At 42.7% G+C, this 20,380-nt stretch overlaps 1 protein-coding gene across 2 annotated transcripts; it reads left to right on the top strand.

Moving 5' to 3' along the window:
- The first annotated feature begins 1,210 nt into the window (after positions 1 to 1,210).
- On the top strand, positions 1,211 to 20,084 carry trmt1 (tRNA methyltransferase 1). Of its 2 annotated transcripts, XM_082537696.1 has the most exons (17): positions 1,211 to 1,416; positions 1,543 to 1,599; positions 2,324 to 2,689; positions 6,139 to 6,328; positions 8,574 to 8,761; positions 8,987 to 9,102; positions 9,822 to 9,934; positions 11,958 to 12,106; positions 12,372 to 12,455; positions 12,759 to 12,828; positions 15,805 to 15,939; positions 16,127 to 16,212; positions 17,308 to 17,416; positions 17,602 to 17,678; positions 17,789 to 17,908; positions 18,973 to 19,087; positions 19,809 to 20,084. In XM_082537696.1, the coding sequence occupies exons 3-17, from the start codon at positions 2,337 to 2,339 to the stop codon at positions 19,881 to 19,883; spliced, it is 1,980 nt and encodes a 659-aa protein (XP_082393822.1). In that variant the 5' UTR covers positions 1,211 to 1,416; positions 1,543 to 1,599; positions 2,324 to 2,336; the 3' UTR covers positions 19,884 to 20,084. The 2 variants fall into 2 exon arrangements, with proteins under 2 accessions (XP_082393822.1, XP_082393821.1); XM_082537695.1 differs by lacking the exon at positions 1,543 to 1,599.
- Positions 20,085 to 20,380: the final 296 nt, after the last annotated feature.

Genomic DNA, 20,380 nt, shown 5'->3' with positions numbered 1-20,380 from the left:
TGTAGTGCACCTTCTTCAAGGTTTGACATGTTGTGCATTCAGAGATGCTCTTCTGCATACCTTGGTTTTAACAAGTGGTTATTTCATTGCTGTTGCCTTCAGCTTGAAGCAGTCTGGCAATTCTCCTTTGACCTCTGACATCAACAAGGCATTTTCACCCAGAGAACTGGGGCTCACTAGATATTTTGGACATCAAACGTGAGCAGGCTATCTTGACCATATCTACCGGTGTGAATGCACTGAGCTGATGTCATGGGATTGACTGATTCAAAAACTGAATTTACAAGTAGATGAAGAGGTGTAGCTGATAAAGTGTCCAGTGAGTTTATGAATCACAATGTTTTCAGCATGTTTTATGCTTTTAAATAATGAGTACAAAGTGATAGGATTTCTGCAGTGGCAATAAAAGATAATCGAATAAAGGACAAGCATCTGAAATAGGACATAACTGTCTAGGAAGTCGGGCTTATTGTAGGGGAGATCATGCTTGCTAGGAACTGCTGGGTTCTAATGTTCGCCACATTATCTGAATACAAATGTCGTTTTTATCTACTGGGATATTAACAGACCCGCGTTTGCTGTGTGGTAATTAGATTGCCACAGAAGGACAAAACAGAGACAGTGACACAGTGACCCTCTTCTGGACTGCACTGCTGATATTGTGCAAAAAGCCCTTGTAGTTGGTGCGGCTACAGCTTTCCAGCATTGTTCTCTATAATAAAAATAAGACAGGAAATACATACTCACAGTACCCTGGGTGTGACAGCATTGTCATCTGCAAGAAAATGGCAAGAGCAGCACAAATGCAAGCTTTTAATTGTCTCATCATTGTCACGCAATAACGACCTACATTTCATTAACCGCTCCTGTACAACGCGTACAGCCGCACGGCACTGACCCGAGCTGACCTTATTCTCTCTAAGGCAGTTTTTATCTCCTCACATCATAGGTCTGAGTTAATCCATAGGCTATGTTTAGCCTTTTCATCAGAATGCATCACTAACTTCGGGCACGGTGAGATTAAATTAGATTATTCATGATGTGTTTTCCAGTTTCCTCGCATGTTCACTGCGGGGGAAAGTAGGCCAGTTTGCGCAGCGGCAGAGCGATAGACCCTCTCTCTCATGTGTCCTCACGTTACACAGTTTCCCTTACATTACATGGCTGTAGGCGGAGGTTAGGGGAGGGGGCGGGGAGCAAGCCTTTTTAGCGCTCTATTTTCTGCCCGCGCGGGCCTCCGTAGAGTCGCTCGCTTCAAACATGGCAGCTTCCATGTGTTAATGTGAGAGCGAACCGCAAGCGGTGTGTAACAGAGAGTAAACAGCTAGCACAGGGGTGCCCGTTGCTTTGGAAACAAAATAATAAAACTTCTGAGAAAACAGGAGAGCCAGTGTCCACGCAGAGGAGGTGACACGGGTAAAAGCACTTAACCTTTGCTTATTTAGCCTAGCTAGTCAACATGCTAATTAGTTTGCGGCGATAATGTATGTTGTATGCAGAAACGTTACCGTAGTAACATCCGTTTCTGCTCCGTTTCAACAGAGCAGAGATTTACTCACTGTTATTTTATTGAACGACTGAACTGTAGAAGCTACAAAGGTGAGTTAAAAGTACATTTTAGAGGATATTTCATATTCAAGTGCTGAAGGAGTCTTAATCCATCAGTGACTGGGCGAACCTGTACTCTGCAGCAGCTGTGTAAGCCATTTAAAAAGTTAAAACTTCTTTGGGGACTCAAAGGATACCATTAACGTTTTGATGAGCACGATAAACTAGTGTGCTAAAATGCATATGAATGTGTTCATTCACACTCCAGTGAAAGGAAAGGCTCGGGTATGTGGCTTTTTGTCACATCACAAATGAAATATGAGTTTCCAAGTTCGGTCAGAAAACCTATTTACCGTTTAAAGCTTTTCTAAGAACACTAAGAAAATTGCACCTCTCACTTTCATTTATTTTTATTAATCAAAAAAGTGATTAACAGCTGCTTAGCTGCTCATTCAAAGAAATCAGCTAGAGATCATCTGGTTAATGGTTAATGGCAGAACACCCATTGATTCTTCAAAAGCATGAACTCCAGACGAGTCAAGCTCTACTGATGTGGTATTGTCATGGTTGTAGTGTGTGCTGTCTCACACAAAATAACCCATATTTTTTGAGATCTGATGACTGCCAAGGCTGTAGTGTACCATTAAGAATTGCATGTAACGGCTCTTTATTGAAGGTGTGCGTGATTCAAGTCTGTGTTGAGGAAACTGTGAGGTTGTTCTTTTTTTAAGCCAACATATTACTTAAGACATTTTAAATGTGTGTTTCCTTGCAGCCATTGTGGCTTTATGCTGGTGCGGACAGCCCGGCTGTTCCCCTTCATCATCTCCCATCACCTGCATCCCTCTCGCACGCATTCAGCCGGACACGGATTTCGGTGGAGTGCAGCTGCTGCTAGCAGGGGAGTGAGATTCATGGAAACTGAAGTTCCTGCCTCTAACCCTCCAGCTGCATCTGCTGAATCTTCAGCAGATGGCACGGGCCAGTCCGCCACTATCTCTACAGGTGACCAGGAGAAGATGCCTTCTGTGGGACTGTTACCAGGAGAGACAGTGGTTAAAGAGGGAAAGGCAGCCATCTTGTTCCCCAATGCCAATGAGGTGTTTTATAACCCAGTGCAGGAGTTCAACAGAGATTTAACGTGAGTATGAACTTCGCCTTTATTGCCACTTGCAAAGTATCCACAACTGTCTCCATGTTAAAAGAAAAACTGATGGAACAGTAACAGTCAAAGTGTGATTTAGATAAAATAAGGTGTCTAAATCCAGGTTTTTCCAGGCTCATTGAGATGTGATATAAGCATGTTTTGACTATGTCATTGACACTTTATGAAACATATTAAAGAGAGACAAGGCCCTACTTGTTGGGTCTATATGTCAGAGAGTTGGACAAGCTAAACTCTGTAGGTATGTAATTAAGACTGATTTTTGTAGCTCTGATTAAATCTAATAATAATAATAATAATTGATTGGATTTATATAGAGCTTTTCAAGGCACCCAAAGCGCTTTACAATGCCACTATTCATTCACTCTCGCATTCACACACTGGTGGAAGCAAGCTACAGTTGTAGTCACAGCTGCCCTGGGGCAGCCTGACAGAAGGGAGCCTGCCATATCGCGCCATCGGCCCCTCTCACCAACACCAGTAGGCGGTAGGGTAAAGTGTCTTGACACAACGACCAGGACACAGAGCCCGGGGATCAAACCGGCAACCTTCTGGTTACAGATGCGCTTCCCAACCCCCTGAGCTGCGGTCGCCCCTAGAATGCAGCTCTGTACCCACTCCTGTAACCTGTGCGGTAGCCTTAAGTATACCCTCCTAATAGAGCTGGGCGATATATCGAGTTTTTAAAAAATATCGATATATTTTTATACGAGATATAAGATCTGACAATATCCTTTATATCGATATAGTCTATGTTACGTTATAATTATACTTGTGGAGCCGCAAGTTTGCCTCTCTTTCGTCCACTTCCGTCTCTACGCAACGTTACTCGGCCTCGCCTCTCTTTCACTGAACACAACTCCCCCTCCTCCCCCATCGCTTCACCTGCAGGAAGCGACAAGATGGACACGGCAAATCTCCGTTAACGAGTTACTGCGCATCGCCCCGTGCGTGGGGCTGGACGGCGTCAATGTGTTAGCTAGCTAACCACGCTAACGAGCTAACCACGCTAACGCCATGCAGCCCAGAGGTGCTGCACGGACTAAAATCCTTTCATTTTCTCAAAAGTTGACAGCGCGCCTTATGTATGAATTCTGGTTGTGCTTGATGGCCGCGAACCGATTTTATGTGGAACACGGCGCTCAGCAATCTGTCAAAAAATGTTTTAGTACGACTTTGGTAAGCTACGGAGCTGCACCGCTTGATGGATTGTCGGAGCATTACGGCTGAGCCTCGCGGAGTGATACGTACTGTGCTTCAACGTAATATTACCCTACTGTGTATAAGGACCATAAATGGCACCTGTTAAGAGACGTGGTTGCGAAGCGGATTTCAAACTCCAGGCTGTCAGTCACGCAGTACAAGTTGGGAACAGAGCAGCTGTGAAATCTGTCTTTGTTATTGTGCTCAGCGTCTTTTAGTTTACATTTTGACTGCACAATTGTGAGCTTTTTGTTATGCACAAAAACAACATTGTTTTCTTTTATTTATGGAGCATTATTATTTAATAAATGCTCATAATTTATTTTTGAGTAAATTTTATGTACATCTGCTCTATGTTAATAAAAGTGCCTGTGTGACATCTGGGACACAGCTTTGACTAAGAACTCTCTTCTTGTTCTTACTTTATGGCTTTAAAAAAATATATCGAGATATATCTTATATCGCCATCCAGCTAAAAAATATCGAGATATGAATTTTGGGTCATATCGCCCAGCCCTACCTCCTAACATTAACACTAAAGTGACTCAGTGAACTGTGACATGTGCGTTTAGTAGGAATATGTGGTGTAAATAGAGCGTTTTGTTTAGCACAAGGATATTACTTCTGTAAAACAAATTACAGCAGGTGGTAATTGTGTCTAGCATGCCCATTATACTAATAAAATAGTACGTATTCCCCAAACATATGCACTGTGAACATATGCAGTTTCTTTATTTTCATGGCTCAGATGATCCATGCATTGACTCTGTCCTGAAGTCTCACTTCTTCCTGTGTTTCTGTTATAGTAACTCGTGTTTAATTAATTATCCAGAGCAACACAGACACAAACCAGTATATAATCCCAAGTGCAAAAAGTTGGGACCCTGTGTAAAATGTAAATAAAAACACATTGCAGTGCATAAACTGAGACATTTTATTAAATTATTTGCTCATTTTGAATTTTATGGCAATTGCACGTCTTAAACGTTGGGCTGTGGGGAATAAAGGCTGGAAAAGTAAGTGATACTATAAAGGATCACTCGGACAAACATTTTTCAACTAATTAGGTTATTTGGCAACAGGTCAGTAACATGAAGGAGAATCAAAAAAGCATCTTAGAGAGACAGTTTGTCAGAAATAAAGTTGGCCACAGGTTCACCAATCTGAGAAAAATCAAAATCCAAAAATTCTGTAAAATTACAGAAATCTCTGTGCGGACTGGACAAGGCCATAAATCATTACTGGATGCCCTCAGGCAGCACTGCATTAGAAACAGGCATGTTTTGTTTTAGGGGCCAAAGCCCATTTAAAATGGACTGAGCCAAAGTGGAAAACTGTTCATAATGTGCAATTCTGTTTGGGAAAACGTGAACACTGCATCATTTAACATGGTAGTAGAAGAGTCCCGGTGGTGAAGTGGCCTGCCTCGGGGCAGGATTTCACTTTCATCAGACGGTGACGTCCCTGTGGCTTCATCCATCCTTTATGTACAGTAATAATCTGCTTTTCCTGTCATTTCATTAACAAAAGTGTGTTAATTAATAGAAAAAAAGTCACAAAAACCCCTGAAATGCTGGTGACTTTACCTGGTCAGGGAGAAGATTGTTAGAAATCGCTTCTACAGTGGCCTCAAAAGTATTTGCATTGTTAAACAATCAACAAACTTCCTGAGCTTTGTTGACCTTTCTTTTTTACAGGATGAATTTTTAAGAACTTGCCATTAAAACAAAAAACAAACAAAAAACGAACCATAACATATATTTTTTACTACTGGCCACATAGTGGCACAATCGAGACCTGCTCTTTGTTCTCAAGAAACCATCTAGATTCATTAAATGTGTCTTTTTGCAAGGTAGTTTTGAGAGACGAACACTTCAGAGCAACACTCAAGACTGAAAACCTAAAACCTTCAGCAGGACACGGCTGCTCTCTTTACAAAGAAAACTCATCACTCAGTTGCTGTTTGACAACCTTGTTTGAGCATCTTTGGAAAGATCGAGCCACAACTACAAGAAACTACAGAGCAGGATTTGTGATTTTTTTTTTTTTCTCTCTCTAATTTTCTTATTGGTCTTTCATCTGTGTGGACACATCTCCCGTGTCACAGGAGATGTGTCTGAAGGAGAGAGAAAGTCCTGAGAGTTACTGCTCTGCCTGGACCCCGTTCTCATTTTTCTCTCACGTGTGTGTTTATAAGTAAACATTCCCTTTCTTCTTTCCAGATGTGCTGTGATCACAGAGTTTGCGAGAGAGCTGCTGGCTCAGCGAGGGGTGAAGGTGGTGGTGCCAGGCGAACAGGAGAGGGTGGTGGTCTCTCTGTCAGAGGAGACAAACGAGGCCGAGGCACAGACGGAGGAGAAAAACGGATCAGAGGAGCCAGCTGTAACGGCAGCTGCGGGGGAGAGATGTGAGGTATGTAAGAGTGATTTATTTATGTATTTTTTAGTGCAGTGGCACACCAACAGGCTTTTATTGCTATGTATGAATACAAATGCAGGATTTTAATGGTACATGTATCCAGCTTCTAGTTTAGAAGGTTTTGTTCATGCGTACGATCCAGAACCTGATTTATTCACGTGTGGAAGTTAAATTAAATACCATCTGAAGACTTTAGGATGATAATGAACATGAACAAGGCAGAACAAGTGGTGTACTTGTATTTCTATGTGAATGGTTCTGTATCTAAAAGCCAGGTATTATTACTGCCCAGAGGGACCTCCCATGCTAAAATCATATGCACTGGTTCCAGTGGAAAATCCTTCGATAGAGGCCAATTTCACACTTTGGGGGCCACAAGTGGTCGAGAGGCAATTGGATCATTTTCAAGAAACTTCAAAACATGTTATGAAGTTGATATAATCTCATTAGTGTCATTAGACTGAAGGTTTTTGTCTTTGTTTTGTTAATTAGAACAGTTGCTGGTGATCCCAGCTTTCCCTGAATACAGCTCTCACATTTTTTTAATTAGTTTCAGTTTCACTTTGAGTTGATTAATTCTCAATAAGGAAGGAAAAACATGAGAGCAGCGACCAGCTTCAAAATGAAAATGTTTTTTTGGCTACGTTCACACTGCAGGCGAAAGCACATCAAATCCGATTTTTTTTTTGACCCTATGCGACCCATATCCGATCATGGTATGACAGTGTGAACGGCACAAATCCGATTTTTTCAAATCCGATCTGGGTCACTTTCGTATGTGGTACTGAATCCGATACATATCCGATGTTTTAGAAAGCGACTGCTGTTTGAACGGTCAGGTCGCATTAAATCCGTCTTTTACGTCACTGACACAAGACAGACGCCAATTATCAGCGCCAGAGAAGCGCCAGAGAAGCGCCAGAGAAGACATCGCGTGTAGATGTCAGTGAAACTGTTGGGAAGACGATGTTGGAGAAACGTGAACATTTTATTTGTACTGTATAATCTGCAGATTCTGACAGAAATCTGCAACTATCCTTTGAAGCACCGCTCCTCTCTAAAACAGCAATAAGGATCATTATTAGGTTATTTACATTATTATGTAAATAACAAAATAACTTAAAGCAAAAATTGGGAAATGTAAAGTCCGAACTCTTTATATTAAGGGCCATCAGTCAAACAATACTGTTTGCTCTGGGTCTAAACAGAGCGCGTTGTGTGTGAAGTCTTCTTTTGCGCATGCGGGCCGCTTTGAGCGTTCACACTAGAGCGCGTTTGCTGTCGCATTTTATTTGTAGTGTGAACACGCAGACAAAAAAATCGGATTTGATCAAAAAATCGGAATTGAGCATTAAGACCTGCAGTGTGAACGTAGCCTTTGAGGGAATATGTACACAGAGGGAGCAACGTTTTCACATTTTCTGTTCCAGCAGTTGTGAATTGACCTGAGAAAAATAAAGAGTTGTTCCATATAAGTAAACATAAAATCCTCCTCAGCACTGTTTCTGTGTCTTCCAGTCAGTCTTTGCATTCTTTTGCAGAGTCGATGATCAATCATGAGCTCAGTGAAGAATGTTGTTGTTAAAGAGTTGGATTCTTTTTTTATTGTTATTATCGAGTTATTGGAGACCAAAATGAAGCGAAATGAGAGTAAATCTAGTTGTAACTGTAAACTTGCTCTCTTGTGGGAAAATCTTACTCAAGGTTTAGGAGTGCTTATGGGAATTTTTGAGCATTCTTGTAGAAGTGTATTGTGAGGTGAGACACAGATATTGGATGAGAAGCCCTGGCTAACAGTCTCCACTCTAATTCATCCCGAAGGTGTTCTGTCGAGTTGAGGTCAGGATTCTGTGAAAGCCAGTCAAGTTGTTCCAAACCAAACTCGCTCATCCGTGTCTTTATGGACTTTGCTTTGTGCACTGATGTGCAGTCATGCTGGAACAGGAAGGGGCCATCCCCAAACTGTTCCCACAAATTTGCTTGTTTTTATACACCTGTGGCCTTGGAAGTGATAGGAACACCTGAATTATATCAGAGACTACTACACCATATATTTGGAAGATGTGGTGTATATTCAAAAACGTAAAGCAACTCTTTGATTAAAGAGCTCGTAATTTTTGGCCGGCAATGTGTAATTTTCGTTTTCAGGACTTGTTTCTGTTGCTGCCAAGAGGCCAAAGAGTGCGTGTGTGTGTCTTTGTGGAACGTTAAGTGTGTTTCCCCAAACCTTTTGTGTCAGCGTGGTCTGCGTGTCCTGGAGGGCCTAGCAGCATCTGGTTTGCGCTCGGTGCGTTTTGCTCTGGAGGTCCCAGGCCTGCAGAGCGTCACTGCCAACGACTTCTCTGCTAAGGCGGCGGCTCTGATCGCCAGGAATGCCCAGTACAACGGAGTGAGCCACCTGCTCCAGGCCAGCTGCAGAGATGCCAGGTATGACTAGTCAGCATGTTCTGCTGCTTTACTTCCCACTTTTATCAGCTCCACTGTTCAGTACCATCTTCTTTCCCCCCCATTACTTCTTGTTTCATTGTTCTTCACTTTTGACCTTTGACCTCCTGTTCACATTTCTCATGAGCATCTTTTTTTGTTGCTTTTATCCAAATTTACCATTTAAGATAAATAAATAAAAATTTCTCTCTCGGGTTTTAAACACAGCATGCTGATGTATGACATGCGAGCGAAGAAGGATCGCTATGACGTCATTGATCTGGATCCCTACGGTAGCCCGGCCTCTTTCCTGGATGCTGCCGTTCAGTCTGTCAGTGAAGGAGGTGGGTAGTTCACCGTAGCAGCTCCTCTAGGTTTCATCACTTTCAGGGATGTGGAAAGTTTCAGATCACTGTTGTAACTGCAAATATTCAACTAGTGCAGAGGCTGCTGACACATGCATGTATGCAGTCTTTTAAAAAGCCAACAGCATGGTGCATGTGTGTGATAGACTAAATGTTAACTGGCTGAAAGTTTCAATTAAATGTGATTTTTATAGCAACAAATCACAACAACAGCCACCTCTAGGTGCTTCATATTCTAAAGTAAAGATCGTACACTAAGGAGCTCGGTAAAGTGCTCCTTGCCAGCTTAATGGCCTGTTGTATGTAGCCCAATAATGGAGGTAGAAGCTGACACCACACGGAGCTGTTTTCAACACTGCGTTGCATCTGAAGTGAATTCAGATTACTTTTCAAAATTCACCATAAAATCAGTTTGGCAGCTGCTCAGAAGTGGGCGAGAGATTGTTAGTGAAATAATTCTTGTTTGGTTTGATCCACTTTAAGTGTCAAAATCACTTTGTTTGTCACAAAGCAGAGAATAGTGTGTGTGTGTGTGTGTGTGTGTGTGTGTGTGTGTGTGTGTGTGTGTGTGTGTGTCTTTTTGTGTATATGTATGATGCCTAATCTACACGGTTAAGCTGCCACTGCAGGTTTATAAATTTCAGTCTTTTAGATTTCTCGTCTTCTCTCTCTCTCCCCCCCCCCCCCCCCCCCCTCAGGTCTTTTATGTATAACCTGTACAGACATGGCGGTGATGGCAGGAAACAGTGGAGAGACTTGCTACAGCAAATACGGTTCAGTCTCCATCAAAGCCAAATATTGTCATGAAATGGTGAGGGCACAGAGTATACACACAAACAAACACTCTCCACACTCTGGCTCACTCTCAGAAATGTGAAAATGACACATTGCAGTACATGCACAGTCATGTTTGCATTAGTGTGTAAGCATGCAGAATGTATCTGAGTGAGACGGTGACGCTGTAAGTAATCGTACGTTCAATTTAGCCAAGTGAGTTTTCGTGACGTCAAAAACAAATGATATTTTATTCTTGTTGCGATTGTCTGAGGTTATAATCCTTCAGTGTGCACACTTTGGGAAAAGAAATAGCAGAGCAATGATTGGCTACCTCTCCAGAAGTTCCTCTTCTTGTGGATCATCTCCAGCTCCTCCATTTTGGACCGCAGATGGTGACTCTACTTTCTGTTCAACCTGAAGGCATCAAGCCTGCACTTGCTTCAGGTACAGTGTAAGTTGGACCTCCGGCTAGTAACGGATCACCGGGACAGCCATCACCAGCTGCAGTCCAAGATGTTGGAGTCAGTTTCGGGATGAGAGACTCAGAATTGACTGTTTTATTACATGTAATTAGAAAACTCCCTGAAAAGCCTTCAGTTGATCCAAAATGATGCAGCGAGAGTACTGACAGGGACTAGAAAGGAAGAACATATTTCTCCTGTTTTGGCTTCTCTTCACTGGCTCCCTGTTAAATCCAGGACATAAAAGATCTTTAATAATCATCCCCCATCTTATCTTAAAAACCTCAGAGTACTGTATCACCCCAGTAGATAACTTCACTCTCAGACTGCAGGCTTACTTGTGGCTCCCTTTCCTGTTGAGATTTGGGAGACAAACACTCTCTACCTTTAAGATTAGGCTTAAAACTTTCCTTTTTGATAAGGGATAAAGTTAGGGTTGGATCAGGTGACCCCGAATCCTCCCTTATATATGCAGCAATAGGCCTTGGCTGCTCGGTGCTTCCCCTGATCCACTGGGTGTTTCTTCTAAACTCATTATGTGTTTAATTATTAGTAATTGATTAATCTTTGGATCACGTTCACAGTATGCCTTTGTCTCGTCTCCCTCCCCTCATCCCAACGGGTCACAGCAGATGGCCCCGCCCCTCCCTGAGCCTGGTTCTGCTGGAGGTTTCTTCCTGTTAAAAGGGAGTTTTTCTTTCCCACCATCACTAAGTGCTTTCTCATGTTTTGTCAGATTTGTGAGTTTTCTCTGTATTATTGCAGGGTCTTTACCTTTATAATATAAGGAGACTGTTGTTGTGATTTGGCACTATATAAATAAAAATGAATTGGATTGAAATGAAATATTAGTAAAATAACAAAATATATGCAAAAAATACAGAAAAAAGTAAAAGACATAAAATATATACCACACAATTCTACATGTTTGAAAAGCAGAAGGATAAATTTTACACTTATTTGATGAGTGAAAGTCACGACTGTTACCTGCCTGTAGGGAAACATGAGACAGGAAGACTGTAGGTGGCTTTTTAAAATAAGGGTGAAGGGCTTATCGAGTCATCTAAGTCAAACATGCAGCTGTCTCAGTGGGATCCAGATGGATAACAATAAATTACACAGTATGCTTGGGCAACCATCCAAAGAGTCATCGTGTAGACAACGCCGTTCTCGTTGAATATTTTCTTTGGCAGAAATACAAGAAAAGAGCAACTGGTGAATGTGTTTGCACCACAGCCAGAACATGTGTGGTGTTCTCATAAAGGTCTTTTCTTCTTTTTCCCACCTTCTCATGTGCTATCATGATCTGATTTCATGCTGCATATAGCACAAGTAGTTTTCCACACAGTAGTGGAATTCACACAATCTCTAGCTGTGAGTGGCAGTAATGGAACATAAATGCAAGGATCATTAAAAAAAACTCATAAATTCTATTTGATTTGATGAAAAAGAAACCCCTCTGCAGCTGAATAAAACTTCTTATCCAACATAATTTCCTCACATCCCTGTAAACAGATCCGAGATGTTTTCCAGATTTTCACAGCAAGAGAAAAAAAAAGTGCTGAATACGTGCCTCTCTCCATCTTTGAACTCCAGGCTCTGCGTATCATCCTGCACAGTTTGGACCAGAGGGCAGGAGTGTACCAGCGATACATCCAGCCCCTGCTGTCCGTCAGCGTCGACTTTTACATTCGAGTCTTCGTCCGCGTCTTCACAGGACAGGCTACAGTCAAAAACTCAGCCAGGTGCTCGCTCACACACACGCATACACTGTCTGCTAACAAAGGCTGATCTATCCTGTGTGATGAAAGATGAATGATCCTGAAACTGGGTCACTGCAGGAACAAATGCACAAAGTAACAGCAGCAGGGGGATTTGTGAGGGTAAAAGTAAAGTGCTAATAGAATAATAGAAATCTGGGTACGTGACACTAAAAGATGATATTATGACTGATGTGCATTTGAAACACAAAATGACACTGCAGTTGCGTCCCGTCTCTCTTTGTTGCAGTAAGCAGGCGCTGGTGTACAACTGTGTCGGCTGCGGGGCTTTCCACTTGCAGAGAATGGGCAGGAGAACAAGCAACGGAAAACAGTGAGACACTAAACACTCTGCTGCTGCTTCTAATGAGGTTCTGTGTGTGATGGTTCAGTCGAGGTGTGCTCATCAGTGAACTGGCGGCTTGAAATAAAGTCCTCAGTTTATGGTGTTTCTGTTTCTTTTTGGATGTAAAAATCTTAGGTTGAACTCAATCAAAAGGTTGACTTCAAGGAGCCATGGATGGATACGTTTGGCTAAATGCTTTACTATTAAATGTGAGGTTTGCTGTTCAGAGAACCCCTCTGTGTTACTTGATGATCACTGCGTGCGGTAAAGTCGATGTCTGTTTGATTTCAGCATGAAGTATTCTGCTGCCACCGGGCCACCGGTTGGACCAGAATGTGAGCACTGCGGACAGAGACATCAGGTGATGCACAAACACGTCACGTCAGTGTGCTAGCATTCGCTCTGGGTTACAGTTTTTGTTTTGGTGGTTATGGCAGAAATGTCCCACTTCTCAAGCATATGATCACTGATACATTCACAGTACTTGGCTGGGCCTCCTCCTTACCACATATTACTGTATGGAGGCGATCAGCTTTTGGCCCTGCTGAGGTGTTACTGAAGCCCAGGTTGCTTTGACAGCTGCCTTCAGCTTGTCGGGTGGATCTTCCTCTTGAAAATACTTCACAGATTCTGTGTGGGGTTTACGCTAATCGAGCACAGTAATAACATGGTTGGCAAACCATTTGGTACTAGTTTTGGCACTGTGGGGAGGTGCTAAGTGCTGCTGGGAAGTGAAATTAGCATTTCTATAAAATGTCTTAGCAGATGGAATAATGAAGTACTCTAAAATCGCCTTCATTGACTTTGCAGCACAAGTTATCAGACTGTGGAAACTGTGGATTCAATTGAAAAACATCAGAATGTCGAGTGTAGTGCTGGTTCATGCAGGACTAACACCAATCACATCAGCTGATCTTATGTTTGTAATACAGAGCACAGTTTTGAAGCTGTTTTGTCCTACCTAGAGTTTGTGGGCATCTGTAGGTTGCCTAGCAACCCAACTCCACCTGTTGTGCTGTGTCCAGTCAAATCAGTGTGGTTGTGTTGTCATTTACAGGGAGTGCAGAATTATTAGGCAAGTTGTATTTTTGAGGAATAATTTTATTATTGAACAACAACCATGTTCTCAATGAACCCAAAAAACTCATTAATATCAAAGCTGAATGTTTTTGGAAGTAGTTTTTAGTTTTAGCTATTTTAGGGGGATATCTGTGTGTGCAGGTGACTATTACTGTGCATAATAATTAGGCAACTTAACAAAAAACAAATATATACCCATTTCAATTATTTATTTTTACCAGTGAAACGAATATAACATCTCCACATTCACAAATATACATTTCTGACATTCAAAAACAAAACAAAAACAAATCAGCGACCAATATAGCCACCTTTCTTTGCAAGGACACTCAAAAGCCTGCCATCCATGGATTCTGTCAGTGTTTTGATCTGTTCACCATCAACATTGCGTGCAGCAGCAACCACAGCCTCCCAGACACTGTTCAGAGAGGTGCACTGTTTTCCCTCCTTGTAAATCTCACATTTGATGATGGACCACAGGTTCTCAATGGGGTTCAGATCAGGCAAACAAGGTGGCCATGTCATTAGTTTTACTTCTTTTATACCCTTTCTTGCCAGCCACGCTGTGGAGTACTTGGACGCGTGTGATGGAGCATTGTCCTGCATGAAAATCATGTTTTTCTTGAAGGATGCAGACTTCTTCCTGTACCACTGCTTGAAGAAGGTGTCTTCCAGAAACTGGCAGTAGGACTGGGAGTTGAGCTTGACTCCATCCTCAACCCGAAAAGGCCCCACAAGCTCATCTTTGATGATACCAGCCCAAACCAGTACTCCACCTCCACCTTGCTGGCATCTGAGTCGGACTGGAGCTCTCTGCCCTTTACCAATCCAGCCACGGGCCCATCCATCTGGCCCATCAAGACTCACTCTCATTTCATCAGTCCATAAAACCTTAGAAAAACCAGTCTTGAGATATTTCTTGGCCCAGTCTTGACGTTTCAGCTTGTGTGTCTTGTTCAGTGGTGGTCGTCTTTCAGCCTTTCTTACCTTGGCCATATCTCTGAGTATTGCACACCTTGTGCTTTTGGGCACTCCAGTGATGTTGCAGCTCTGAAATATGGCCAAACTGGTGGCAAGTGGCATCTTGGCAGCTGCACGCTTGACTTTTCTCAGTTCATGGGCAGTTATTTTGCGCCTTGGTTTTTCCACACGCTTCTTGCGACCCTGTTGACTATTTTGAATGAAACGCTTGATTGTTCGATGATCACGCTTCAGAAGCTTTGCAATTTTCAGACTGCTGCATCCCTCTGCAAGATATCTCACTATTTTTGACTTTTCTGAGCCTGTCAAGTCCTTCTTTTGACCCATTTTGCCAAAGGAAAGGACGTTGCCTAATAATTATGCACACCTGATATAGGGTGTTGATGTCATTAGACCACACCCCTTCTCATTACAGAGATGCACATCACCTAATATGCTTAATTGGTAGTAGGCTTTCGAGCCTATACAGCTTGGAGTAAGACAACATGCATGAAGAGGATGATGTGGACAAAATACTCATTTGCCTAATAATTCTCTACTCCCTGTATGGCTGCTCTGTTCTCTCACCTGGCTTTCCATATGACCGGTCCCAGAGCAGCGCCAAGTGGCCACATAAATGACTGCTGATGGAACAAAACAGTCTGACTGTAGAGGTTCTGACTGAAATGTGATTCTATTGTATTTGGGAACAAATATAAAGGTAGCTGACTTTTTTTTTCTCCATTAAAGTTTTTTTAAAATGACTTTAAAGTCAAGGGTGCAGTGGCCCACTTAAAACCAGAAAAATCCCACAGGGACCTCCCAAAGTTTTCACTCTAATCAAAATACAAGAGAGAAAGATGGATTCATTGAAATTTTCATTCAAGAAACATAAACGACTCTGGCTGTTGGCTATTAATTGCTAATGCTACCCAGTCACATGCACCGTGTTAAAGCAACACACCTGCCAAACAGGGCATCAACTTCAATATAATAGCAGTGAATTTAGGTTGGAGTAATGAGTAATATCACAAACTAACCACCTGGTATTACCAGCTTTAATTCACTTTTTTATTGAAATAAATACATTTATATAAATGTATTACTGTACATAGATGTAAGTTCAAGCTGACTGCCTGCATTACCCTTGCAACTCACCAGGGGTCCCCAGCACATACTTTGGGAATCACTGACTTAAATGGTTTATATGTCCATAAACTGGCCTGCTTGTTTCTGGTTGTTACTGTGTGGGCATGCATAAAACTCCATTTGAAGCCTCTACCTCTCCTCTTTGCAGCTGGGCGGTCCGATCTGGGCAGAGTCCATCCACGACCTGGAGTTCGTCCAGAAGGTTTTGTCTGCCGTGTTGGGGAACCCTTGCAGGTTTGGGACATCTAAACGCATTGAGGGCGTGCTGAGCATGGTGACTGAGGTACTCATTCCCTTTCTTATATATGCTCTCACTGCTGGAACAGGTGCTATTTAATGGGATTGTCCCGTGGGTGTGGTTGGTGGCGTTAGCCGGCTTTTTGTTGTGTGAGATAGACTGTGATCACGTTTCAGTCGTAGTTTCCTGTCAGACTGAAGCTTCATTGCCTGTGACGTGCTCTGTGTTTCAGGAGTTGGAGGATGTGCCGCTTTATTACACCGTGGACAATCTGAGCAGCACGATGCACTGCAATACTCCATCCCTGCTCCAGTTTAGGTACACACACACACACACACACACACACACACACACACACACACACACACACACAGTTTGCATCAACTGATGGTCTGTATGCATTTCTTAAAGACTTACAACTCATGCTTTCTTAAATTTAGTTGTAGGTCGTAAGCTGCGACCGCACAGGAAGTGATTCACTCGATGCATGTCACTTTGAAGCAGTTGGCAGCGGTTATTTCACCCGCAGTCATTTTTGATCGTGGAGTGTTGTTCACGCGCTCTCTGATTGCCACTTCGCTTCGCTGGTTGATACAGCTTTACTGTGAAAGAACTCTTTGCAAATGTGTAATTGTGTAACTACACACAGACACTGTTAGACACTACTGTCTTTAAAAAAAAGTTTTTATTTGATTAGAGAATTGTCAGTGACAGCAAAATGTATTCTTTAGAAAGGTGTCACACACCCAGAAAGGTTACAAAGCACTGTGTAACACACACACACACACACACACACACACACACACACACTTTGCTGATAGAAGGAAGTCAGCAGTAACTTGAAAGAGCATCTCTTTCCACACGACATGTCAAACCTTGATATTGAAATCTGACACACGGCTTTGACTGAGGCATACCACCTGTTGTTGCAATCTTTTGTTTGCAAGGGTCAGCCAATCAGAAGAAACAATCCTGAAAGGGGAGAGGGGAAGGCAAGGGAGCTGAAATGGCTTCTTTCAGACAGACGATGAACTCGGCTGCTGCACCAAAGCCCTGGATCAAATTAATAAGAATATTTTGATTATTTTAAACTGTCAAGTATACAAAGCTCCAGTATAATCCTTAAATAAAAAATATGGAGTTGGAAATGAGCATAGCTGCCCCCGCTTTAAAGCTCTCATCCATTTATATCTAACACGGAGTCTGTGGCATCTTCTACCTTGTTGTTTAGGTTATTCTCCTGCTGTGCATGTGTGAATGTCCACATTTGGTTTTTTTCAGTGATTCCAGGAGGAAAAAAAATATCTTACCCGTGGCTTTCCGTTTGTCTGTTTGTAGGGAAAACCTTCCTCCTCTCACATTTCTCACAAACTGAATCATCAGAGCATCCTTCCTCTATCTCACTCTTTTCAGGTCTGCTCTCCTCCATGCTGGCCACAGGGTCTCCCTCTCTCACGCCTGTAAAAACGCCATCAAAACAGACGCCCCTCCTGCAGCCATCTGGGACATCATGCGATGCTGGGTAAACTTTACAGGAGAAAAAGAAAAGCTATTTTTTGTAATCCTGAACACAGCCACACGCTGTTGTTGCTTAAACATTTCCATGTCCTGCTGGAAATGTCGACACTAAATAAAAAGTGAACATGCTTATTCAGAATCGTGTAACACATTTAAAGTCACACATGCATGTTTGATGATCTGCTGCAGGAGAAAATCAACCCTGTAAAGAGGGAGAAATTATCTCCGACCAGCCCCGCATTCAAGATCCTCTCCACTGAGCCCAGGTGAGCCACTTTGAGCCATCAGGAGCACATTTACCGCTTTAAAAGATTCCACTGTCTCTGAAAAATGCACAGCCCTAACCTGCAGATCTGTAATGTTTGTGTGTTTGTAGCTTTGAGGCCTGTTTCACTGTAAGGGAGGACGCCAACCCTCAGTCCCGTAAGCGCCACCTGACCCGGTTCCAGGAGAATCCTCAGGCCTTCTGGGGACCCAAAGCTCGCGCCAAAGCTGGGTAACCATAACAACAAGTTTGTTCGTTTTTTTTAATAGTCCAGAGGTCACAAGTGTCACATGCTGATGTTTCCAAAGCAGCTAAAATGTGTGTCAGTTGAATCAAGAAGTACGGTGGCCTTGAGTGGTCAAACACACTGCAACTTCAGAAAAAACTGCAAAGACGCACAAAACACAACAGAAATACGAGGGCAAACCCAGAACTAAGGTCTCCAAAGCAGTGGTGACGTAGAGAAACCGTTCATACGGCTGTTTGCCACACTGTTGTGATCGGTGCTTCCTCCACTCCCGAACAAGCATGCGCAGCTTCGCTGGGACGCTCCATCTTGGCTTGGCAGCCCTATGAAAATGGAGCTCTCGCTGAACGCTACCGCCAAGTGCGTGCAGGGGGTATTGTTGGTTGACTTTCTGCCACAATAAATGCTGACAGGTACTGTGAAACACTGAAAAAAAACTCAGAAGGGCAATTCAGAACCAGAGAAGAGGAATGCTGAGCAAGGGCGTAAGCATTCTCCACGACAACGCGCGACCGCACATCGCTCGTCAAATTGTCACTCTCCTGCAAAACTTTGGTTGGAACTTCATCACCCACCCATCCTACAATCCGGACTAGGCACCCAGTGACTCCCACCTGTTCCTAAAGTTGAAAGAATATTTGTCCAGAAGGTGATTGTGTGGCGCCAGCAAGCGGGTATGACATGGGCATTGTAAAACTGCCACAGCATCTGCAAAAATGCAGCGAGTGAAATGGTGATTATGTAGAAAAATAAATAATTCTTCAACCTTTAAAATGATGTAAATATTTCTAAAACGATAGGTGACCTTACTTTTGAGATTGCCCTCGTAGGAAAAAACCCCAAACCTTAAATACCCTGAATTAGTTTAGTTACTTAAAGTAGTCCTGAGTTTTTCTTTGGAGAGAAAAAAAAGCTGTGTCCATGTTCTTCCAGTGTTCTTTGTTTCTTGCACATGTTGCTCCTTCTATCATCTCCACTTATTTATTTTTTTTATTCTCTTTTCTCTGGTTTCCTGTTAATCTTTCTCCTCATTTGTTCTCTCCTTCAGTGGTGGAATCTCTGCTGACCTGCAAGACAAGAGGAAAAAGTTCCAGAACAAGAGAAAGAACCAGATCACAGACTCTTCTCAGCTCAAGACCTTCCCCTGCAAGAAGTTCAAACAGGTCAGATTTACTAAACACAACCTAAATACACTTTTTTTTTTTTTTTACATTAAAAACTCTTAAATAGTGCTTTTACCTGCATCCCACTCAACTGAAGGTGAAAATGGTGACTAGCTGGTGAACATAGCATAACATTTTGGTAATGACTTGGTGGAGACCAAAATGATGCTGTTCTTGTGGCTGCTGGGCATTTAAAGCTAAGAGGCCATCTGTGCAAAAGGCTGCCCACCCCAGGCATGGTTCTGCTCAGAGGGGTTTTCTCACAAACTAGGAGTACGTGAAAAGGGTTTCTGCCTGTTTAACATTTAGAACTATGTTTGTGCACAGCACAGTAAAATGAGAGGAAGAGCAGAAAGCATCGTTACTGTTGCAGCAGCTGACGGAGTCGCTGCAGGTGAGGATCGCTTCAGCACGTCGGGTTCTTTATCATACTGTTGGCACACTCAAGTCCCTCTGAATTAAAGGCAGGCAATTACCTAAATACTAATTAGTCCCGTAAAGTCTCGATGTCCTGGGCGGAAAATGAAACGGCAGACTCGTGCTGACGAATTAGTCTTCTCCATAGGTTGCTTTGGCAGGTCGCCACACACTGCTGGTTTCCTGCCAGAGAAGCTGCGCGCTGCCTCGGCAGCCACAGCCAAAACATACTGCTGGCTGTTCAGACGTTACTACATCAGAATCCAACAGCTTTCATGAGTATTTCTTTATTTTTGTCTTTCAGGGAACATGTACCCACGGAGACGAGTGCTGCTACTTCCATGACTCGGAGCAGACAAATGAACAGAAAACAGAGTGATGACTCTATATTTTTCCTTTATTTTAAAATAATCTTATTTCTGGAATTTGAATGGATGTTTGAATGTTGCGCAGCAGACTGTTTTGGCTTTTAAAAGTTACTGTACATAACATTTCCATGATTTAGTTCTATACCAGAGGGTTTTTTCTTTTTGACTGTCAGCCTGTGTTCACACCAATAAAGTCATTGCTGTGAGACTGTTTTTGATATTCATAAATAACATCAGGTGGACGATTATAATCTGACACACCTTTGTCACTCAAAAGGTCAAATCGTTATGAAAAGCACCTCTTTGTATAGTTTTCTTTACGTTTCCACTACAAAAACAGTTGCTTGTATAGCACCTCAGCAGCCATTTAGCTTCTCACACTAAAAAAACACCAAAAAACCCTTTTTGATCATCCGAGGCTTCACATCGCTGCGTGGTTGAAGACACGCTGGAGACAGCAGGCACAGATGACTGTCACTGGAAAAGGTCTGCAGCAGCAACAGCACAA

Source organism: Aulonocara stuartgranti (genome assembly GCF_965226115.1).
Source record: "Aulonocara stuartgranti genome assembly, chromosome: 6".
Taxonomy (NCBI): domain Eukaryota; kingdom Metazoa; phylum Chordata; class Actinopteri; order Cichliformes; family Cichlidae; genus Aulonocara; species Aulonocara stuartgranti.
This window is presented reverse-complemented; position numbering and strand designations above follow the sequence as displayed.

Coding starts and splice junctions, on each gene's coding strand:
- trmt1 (XM_082537695.1), top strand. CDS start 2,337: ATGCTGGTGCGGACAGCCCGGCTGTTCCCCTTCATCATCTCCCATCAC. Junction 6,329..8,573: donor CTGCGGGGGAGAGATGTGAG/GTATGTAAGAGT, acceptor CTTTTGTGTCAG/CGTGGTCTGCGTGTCCTGGA. Junction 12,829..15,804: donor ACTGCGGACAGAGACATCAG/GTGATGCACAAA, acceptor TCCTCTTTGCAG/CTGGGCGGTCCGATCTGGGC.